General features: G+C 33.7%; 1 protein-coding gene across 1 annotated transcript; it reads right to left on the bottom strand.

Moving 5' to 3' along the window:
• Positions 1-1,189: 1,189 nt before the first annotated feature.
• LOC149405506 (Major facilitator superfamily protein) lies at positions 1,190-8,146 on the bottom strand. Its single transcript, XM_089607242.1, has 5 exons — positions 7,847-8,146; positions 5,474-5,691; positions 3,966-4,525; positions 2,576-3,125; positions 1,190-1,655 (listed from the first exon to the last, which is right to left on the bottom strand). Exons 1-5 carry the CDS (start codon positions 7,986-7,988, stop codon positions 1,347-1,349), a joined length of 1,779 nt encoding a protein of 592 aa, XP_089463368.1. The 5' UTR covers positions 7,989-8,146; the 3' UTR covers positions 1,190-1,346.
• Between the last annotated feature and the right edge of the window lie 868 nt (positions 8,147-9,014).

Genomic DNA, 9,014 nt, shown 5'->3' on the forward strand with positions numbered 1-9,014 from the left:
AGATACACAACCATGACTGTTGATTCGCTCACGAATCGAATATCAGCCGACGATTCTTCCGAGATTCGTTGCTTCGAGAGATTACATATACCAGATTAAGGACATCTCGAATTTGTTGATTCATTAAGACTACCGAAAATAATTATTTTTTTAGAGAACTCTCCTTTTTTCATTAATAAAAATATTCCCAATACAAAACAGGTTCTCAAAATTTATAGTGCATCATGAAACCTTTCACCACAAAAAAATGATGAATTAAACAGAAAATAAAGACCCATAACATACATTAACGTATAGAATGAAGACCCTTAACACACCATATTAAAACAACAAAACTGAAAATAATAAAAATGAAAGAATACAAAAACGGTTGTTTTGAGGGCCTAAATGTCCGAATTTGGTCAAAAGCCCGAGATCCCACAGAAAATTGATGGTCTCGTTTATTATGTTGTTTCCACTAAAAAAACACTGCTCTTTAAGTATTTTTTAAGCTCCGTCTCGTGTTTGCGTGTTGTGGATATCCCTTATCAATTTTTGTGTTTTTTTAGGTTAAATCTCCTTTTACTTTTATGGATTCTTGCATTTCGTTGTTGGGTGTTTCCGTTTTGGATATGAGGAGATTTAATTAGTTCAATATACGTTTTATTTTCTAGTTGTAGATTTTTTTTATTTTTTTTTATGTAATTTCCTTATTCGACTGCTAGACATAGTATTTTGCTACTGCTTCGTTTTTGTTTTGTGTTGGATTGTTTGTAATGGATTGAAGATAAATTAGCTTCCCCTATCTCGATTGCAGTTTGGTTAGATTGTTGTCTATGCAGGCTGAAGAATAATCTTCTTCATGGTTATCGGACCGCAGGTGCCTGACTCTCTCCATCAACAATCGTGAGTTTATCGGAATGGCTGAACAAGTGTTCGAATTTTATTTTGCTCTATATCTTGGATGTATGCACAAAAATGAGCAAACTCATGTACCTAGCGTTAAATTCTTAATTTCCGACCTAAATTCGTGTTGTGTCTAACATGCTATTTACTTGTATCAATTGATATTTTAACCATATTCACCATGAAAAATAGAATATTATTAGAGAAGGGAAAATATTTTGGACCTCATTTTAGACCGAGAGACACTAATTTCTCTAGGCTGAAAATAGATTCTTCAATCGGAATATATATGTAGAGAGAGAGAAACGAGTCAAACAACTTTAATTAGTTTATTTCTTGACGAATGTACACACATTGAGGGCCATTTATAATTAATAATCCCCACTAGGCACCGAAAATATAACACCACTTCTACATATATGATTCATATAATATCATATAGAGATGTCAAGCTAGCGAGACTATACGGCGGCGGTGGTGTCATGGCCATCGTCGGAGCAATCGGCGACGGCGACCTTCTGAACATTCTTGTAGGAATACCGGCGGGCGAGCATGACGTAGAACACGAGGTTGGCGGCTCCGGCGCCGGCGAGAAGCCAATAGAACTTGTCTAGCCGGCTCGTGTTGAGGTCTTTTCCGAACCAGCTCCGGCCGCCGTGGCGCTCCGTGAGATGGTCCACCACCGTGATGATAAGGCTGCTCAGGAAGTTCGCCGCTCCGATGACGCTCAGGTAGAACGCGATCCCTAGGCTCCGCATCGAGTCCGGAACCTGTATTGTATCACGAGAACATTTTGGTCATTAATTCTGATCGCGTTTAAGCTCGCTGCTAAACAAAACAAAGGTATGTGTGTGTGAAAGGGGGTTCAATTTTTGAATATTTTGTTGTTTAGTCCTTTTTGATATTTTGTGTACAGTATAATTAATTATTGTCATCTCAATTTTTATATCTTGATTTTATTACGAGCTCACATTACTTATTTTTTGTAACGATCTTTTTGTTATTATAAAAGCCACAAAATTTGAAAATTATTCGACTGTTTTTTTTTTTTTTTTTTTTTTTTTTTTTTTTTTAATATATAGTTATAAGCACACTAGCATTGAAAACAAAACAAATTAAGTTGTGTAAAAGGGGGCTCAACTTTTGTATATTTTGTAGTTTAGTCCTTTTAAATTATTTTTAAACAATATAGTGATTTATTAGAAAAATTTCACGGATCAAGCCACTTGAAATGTTATATTTGCAATCGAACCAATATTTCAAACATGTTTAAAATCTAGTCACATCTAGTCAGTGACTTCATTAATCAAATAACATTTTATATTATTGTCCCTAATATTTCTATACGTTAATTTTAGTAAATGACTAATTTATAAAAAAATAAACGAAACATTGATTAGTTTTTAAAATACAATTTGAAAATGGCTGGATAAACGGAGCGCCCTACTTACTATTATCTCAATTCTTTGGCATCTTGTAAAAAATTTGTAAATTATTCGACTGAGGTTTTTTTTTTTTTTTTTTTTTTTTTTTTTTTTTTATAGTTACAAATTATATGAGAACCAAATTGCAGAAACCAAATTTTTATTTTAATCCATTTTAAACAAAATATATTTCGGATGATTTTCCCCTCTCAATCCGTTAAAATCCTTTTTTTTTATATATAATGAAAAAAAACAAAAAATTAGACCTGCTCGTAGAAGTACTCTTGGAGGCCGACGAGTGCGAACCCATCCCCAAACCCGACGATGGCGAACTGCGGCGCCAACCAGGCGACGCTCATGACGGCGCCGCCGGATTCGACGGCGCTGAGTCGTCGGCGCTCGACGAGGGCGGCGACGGCGAGGGAGGTGGCGGAGAAGGCCATCCCGATCCCGATCCGCTGGAGGATGTTGAAGCCGCGCTCGTTGCCGGTGGCGCGGCGGAGGAGCGGTACGAGCGCCTTCTCGTAGAGCACGACGGAGACGATCATTCCGAGGGCGGCGACGGCGAAGACGGAGGCCGGAGGGATCTCGACGCCTCCGTCGGAGACGCGGCGGTCGGTGGCGACGGCCTGCTTGATGAAGAAGGTGGAGGACTGAGAGATGCAGACTCCGAACGGAAGAGTTGCGATCCAGATCGGAGTCATGTTCAGAATCAGCTTCACCTCTTCCACTCGAGTCACCGTCGATAGCCGCCACGGATTCTCTCTCTGATCGCCGCCGTTGGATTCCTCAACGATCGCCGCCTTGTCCAAACACCTATTAAAAAAAAAAAAAAAAAAAGCAGCGGCGGAGTTGAGAATTCCAGTTAAGGTAAAATTTGATAATAAAAAAAAAAAAAAATTAAGGTAAAATTTATAATTTTTAAAAGTTGAGAGCCCCTCTCGTCTTCTAGTGGGTTTTCTAGCAAATTAGCCACGTGAAATTTAAAGTTTGACAAAAAAAAAAATAAAAATTATATGGTTTTAAAATTCTATTTGATAATTATTAGTTCAAGCTTGAAAATGAAATTAATATGCTCAAATATATAAGTTAGTTCGCTGTAAAAAATATGACATTTTGATTGTTTTACTAAACAAATTGTCCAAGACCAAGGCTACTTTTTCTTATGATATTCCTGATCAATTACTCATTTTAATCGGAAATTAAAAGATATTAAATCAAGCTAAGAAAAATTAGTAGGATCAAATACTAGTTTATTAATGAAGTTTAAGATTTTACTAAGCAACAAAATATATAAAATCATTTAAACACTAGTTAATTTACAAAAAAAAAAGTTTTAAGCATTCAAGCTTGAGAATGCGATTAATATCCTCAAATAGTTATAAATAAATAATAAAAACACGTGCTTTAATATGTATATATATATATATATATATATATATATTTATATTGACAGCAAAGGCGTGCTTAAAATGGTAAGTTCGCTTTAAAATGTGATAGTAAAGCGCACTAGACCAAATTATTAGCATGTTTTTTTTTTTACGTATTTTCGACGATTCTTCTTTACTAATTCTTTTTTTTTCCCCCCTTAAATTTTGACTAACTATTTTACTACCGAGTAATTAAAAAGAAAGCGATAATCAAATGAATACGTACCTAAGCTTCTTGGTGTGTGACAAAACTCTAACGCGGGTTTTGGAATCAGACTTGGAAACCTGGTTGAGCTCCAGAGCCGGGTTGGAAGGATAAGCCAAGTTCCTTTTCCTCACCGCCGCCACGACCACCTGCAACATGGGCTTCAAGGGGCTGCCGGCGAGCGGCTTCCGGTAGCGGTAAACCGGTCGGCCGAGGACGAAGATGGCCAGCGAAACAGCCATCACGGACGTGAGGATGACGTCGGCGACGCCCCAGCTGAGGTGGTCCTGGACGGAGACGACGACGGTGACGCCGAGGATGAGGCCGGAGCAGAGTCCGAAGTTCCACCAGTTGAAAAACGACATCTTTTGGATCCTCTCCTTCGGGTCCTCGTCGTCGAACTGGTCTGCGCCGAAGCTCTCCAGGGCCGGCTTGTGCCCGCCGGTCCCCACGGAGATCAGGTATATGGCCGCGAAGAACACTGCCACGTGGGTCTTGCTCGGCTCGGAGCAGGGCTCGGCGCCGCCGTGGCAGGGCTTCAGGCTCGGCACGAACCATGACATGGTCAACAGAATAAGTCCCTGCGCGTGGTATAGTTGAAAATTTATATATATATATAACAAAAGTCACAAACAGCTCAACTAGTATATATATATATATTTTAGCAATATGGTGTTCCAAAATTGTATGCGTAAATTTTAAAACTTTTTAAACAAACACAGTTCACAATTTCGATTTTTTTTATACAGTGAAAATGGTGGTCAAAGTTATAGAACAAAAGTCACAAACAGCTCAGCTAGTATTTTTTTTTTATTTTTTTTTTTAGCAATATGGTGTCTATTATTGTATGCGTAAATTTTAAAGCTTTTTAAACAAACACAGTTCACAATTTTGACATTTGTAGTTTTTTTTTTTTTTTTTTTTTTTTTTTTTTTTTTTAATACAGTAAAAATGGTGGTCAAAGTTATATAACAAAAGCTACTTATGCGTAAGTTTTGGCAGAAGTCAGAAACAGCTCAACTAGTGAAAACGAATCGTTTTAGCAATATGGTATCTATTGTATGCGTAAATATTAAAGCTTTTTAAACAAATGGTGGTAAAAGTTAATCTATTTAATAGTTACTTAGTCATTTTAACGAGTTATAAAATAAACTAAATGTACATAAAAATTAAACAATTTTGAAATTTTGGACTCTGTTTTACTTTTTTAATTTTATAACATATTATTTAATTTCCAAAACTTGTAATAAATGCAACAAACTGAATAACTTCATAACTATTTTACTTAAAAAAGCTAATTCAATTATAAAAAAAAAGCTATTTCTTTTAACAATTAGAAAAGCAAGTCACAGTTTACGAACTATTTTATTTGCGTTAATAAAGGAAGTCAACTTAAAAATCTTGTCATATCCAATTGATCGAGTCAGCATCGTGTCACACACATATAAATCATTAAAGCGTCGAAACAACAGTACACAAGTCTGAAGTCACTACGCACAACAATAGTTATTATTATGAGTAATTATTACCAGAAGATATATGATGGTTGAAACGAGGACAGTTGAGAAGCGACCCAAATAAGAGTCGGCGATGAAACCTCCGATCAAAGGCATGAGAGTTGTGACGCCAGACCAGTAATTCACGCTCTTCGCAGCTGTCTTTAGGTCTTGCTGTAGAACCTTCGTCAGATATATTATCAAACTCGTCGCCAATCCAAAGTAACTCAGCCTCTCACTGAACTCAATCGCTGCACATTCAATTAGAGATTGCTTATAATTAATTAACAACAATAATATAACGTCTTCAATGTAATTATGCTGGTTTTTGTATAATAAAAATAAATATATCTAATTATATTGATCTCGTCATTGAAAAAGAGATTTCTTGAAAGAGATGGCCGGGTCATTGAAAATTTGGTGAGTGCCTTTGGATCTTTATAACGTTGTTTGCGCTCTAGTAAAATGTAGAGTGAGATATCGTATATAGCAATATATATATACACACACACACATATATATATATATATATGGCGCGAAACTAAGGGAAAAGGGTGGGAGAATCATGTGACCAATGTCGACCAATATATCTAGTCTATGATGATTGATGAGTAAAAAGAAGAGAAAAAGAAAACACAGTGTTGGATTATATCATAAGAATCATTATCACAATATTAAACTGATTACCATTATTTTATTTTTGCAAAAGGTATACTCTAATAATTCACAGTTGACTTTAATTTTGTGTGAGTGTGTTTGACACTTTGACCCTTTTCAAGATATCATGATAAATTGCAACTAGCACATAGCCACATATCCACCAAATACTCAAACGACTTCCGTGAACATTTTTTTTTTTTTTTTTGGGACCAGATTATATGTATTCCTTTTTAAACCACAAAATTCTATGTATAAATGGGTTGTCTTATTATTTTGAGTTTTTGACTACCACTTACTTTCCTCTAGATGTCATGTCAATTATGCTACATTTAATTAATTTTTATTTTGAAAATATTCAATTATGCTACACGTCACATGTGACATGACAGAATAGCCGATCGAATGAGGGGTAAATAATTAAAAAAGAAAGGCGTACAATTGCATTAACGAATTATTACTTATTGACTCTTAGAAATTAATAATAATAAGAAGCTGAAATATGTATGTAATTAAAATTTAAAATTTTATTGTATTTGATGTGATTGCTAGTATTGAAACATTTCGTATCATGTATGTACGTTAACGGATTAGATACGCATTTTTGAATGTGTATAATGCAATATTGAAGTTGAATACATGCAAATTCGGTAACGTATTATTTTTGGCCAAATCGCACCCATGCCTAAGTTGCGTATTTTAAGTATCCAGTCTGTTTTTTTGCATGTAAAAAGCTCACACTCATTTAATTCGAGCCCAATAAAAAATTCGAACCGAAATCGACATTTATATGTTATATCAAAATATTTAATGACAATCTTTTAACAAAGAGAAAGAGAGCTTTTGAATTTTTTTAAGGCAGGATATATCATCTTTTTGTCACTTCATCAGATATGGTGTTAATTTAATTTTGATCCATAAAAAATGAATTCCAAAGATACTTATCTATGATATTATATGCATTCTTATCCTATTCTTTCAAAATAATGAGAATTAAGAACTATTTTGCCACTTACGATCAATATATTCTAAATTCGACACACACGCACACACACATATTGTGAAAATGGAAAAGCTAACACATAAGGCTCGTTCAACATATATATATATATATATATATATATATACACACACACACACACAAAGAGAGAGAGAGAGAGAGAGAGAGAGAGAGAGAGAGAGAGAGAGAGAGAGAGAGAGAGAGTATCAAAGGTTTTTAAAAGAGTAAATAGCTTAAAAAGCTCATATTATCACTTACGACCAATATATTCTAAATCTGTGATGATATTCCAAATACTGAAATGACTACTTCTTTCAAAATTATTGTGAATATTTGAATTGCCTATTAAATATAAGAGTCCGGTATAATTCATCTGGATCATATATATACATAATAAAATATAATATAAATCTAGTTATTCTTATAACTTCCTTAGAAACAAGAAACGCTTAAAAACAACGCATATTAAAAAAAAAGCCAGGGTAAAAATGTCAAATTGAATGAAAAAGAACAAGTCACAAGTGTATATAATTATATATACAGCATATCGATAGAGTAATGAGAACATATTATTTAAAATGCATAGAAGAGAGTCCATAGCAGCTGAATCATCATCGTGGAGCGTCCATAGCATTTCTTATACATATAATATGATACCTCAATCCACGTAGCTATAGCATGTATTAAATCCGTATTTACAAATTAATATTGTTTTAAGAATTAAAAAGAACCAGAAAAAAATATAGTACCAATGATGAAGAGAGAGGATTTCCAAGCCCCAGTTGAAGCCCGGAGAGGAACACGTCCTTTGTGATCAAAAGAAGAATCATGAACCCATTTCTCTTGATCTTCAAGCTCCATTGATTCTATATCTCTTGATTTTATATCCATACTCTTAATAGAGAATGAGCAAGTAGTGATGGGACTATAAAGAAGAATATAATTAAGGACAACAAAGAGAGAAAAAAAATGGTAGAGAGAGAGAGAGAGAACTAGAGGCTCATGTGTAAAGATATGGCCATATGGGTGTTGGTGGGTATAGCTGTTTTGCCAAGGTTCTCTTATATAATGGTGAGAATTGGGATATAACGCTTTTTTTTAATAACATTAAATTAAAATTCTTAGAAAGGGATATCAACTTATGATCAATTGATGTGCGAAAATGTAGGAGAGAGGAAAAGAGTAGTAATAATAATGGTTTGTTTGTTTGTTTTTTTTTTTAAAACGTATTTATTTCAACAAAAAGTCGTCATTGTCAACATGGGAATAGAACTTTTTTTTGCCAGTTAAGGGTTTAGCATTCTAGTGTGGACCAATTTCTTAGAGCATCAATATAGCAATGAAATTTTTAGACCTTCACATTCTCGTGACAATTAAGTCATTAGCTCAATAATTTATTCTATTTTTTAAAAATAATCAAAATTTTATTTTATTAAAAAATAGTCCAACAAATCAAACTAAATACAATTAACTGTTTTAGTTAATAAAATTTACTTTGGCCTGACCAAAGTAAATTCAATTAATTATTTTAGTTAATTTAATTTAATTCAATTTGGTAAGCTATTTTCTTAATAAAATGAAATTTTGACTAAAGAATTGACTAGTTGCAACAAATTCTTCTTTTATACTCCGATTGTGAGATCTAATTTACATATATTATACTTCCATTTATAAGTAGAATTTTAATATTAGCATGGTGTATTGTTTTGTAAGTTATTTCTTCTTACAAATATAAAACTAAATTTGATATTCTGAAACAAATATGAAAGCTAGGGTTAAAGGAAGATCTCTATAAATTATTTACAATAAAAAAATCATGAATTATACTACTACAAAAAATTTTCTTGTAAAATAGCTAACGTGTCATTATTTTATATAAAATAGTCAAATTTTTTATACGCGGCACGTATAAAAAAA

This window comes from Urtica dioica, chromosome 2, assembly GCF_054948205.1.
Source record: "Urtica dioica subsp. dioica isolate 48M chromosome 2, U.dioica_male_clone48M_v1_H2, whole genome shotgun sequence".
NCBI classification, from domain to species: Eukaryota; Viridiplantae; Streptophyta; class Magnoliopsida; order Rosales; family Urticaceae; genus Urtica; species Urtica dioica.

What these genes read in the sequence shown, in the direction of transcription:
- LOC149405506 (XM_089607242.1), bottom strand. Translation starts at nt 7,988, where the DNA reads ATGGATATAAAATCAAGAGATATAGAATCAATGGAGCTTGAAGATCAA. An exon ending in ATCCTCTCTCTTCATCATTG is followed by an intron (nt 5,692 to 7,846) that starts GTACTATATTTT and finishes TTGAATGTGCAG; the next exon opens with CGATTGAGTTCAGTGAGAGG. An exon ending in AAGAGTACTTCTACGAGCAG is followed by an intron (nt 1,656 to 2,575) that starts GTCTAATTTTTT and finishes GATACAATACAG; the next exon opens with GTTCCGGACTCGATGCGGAG.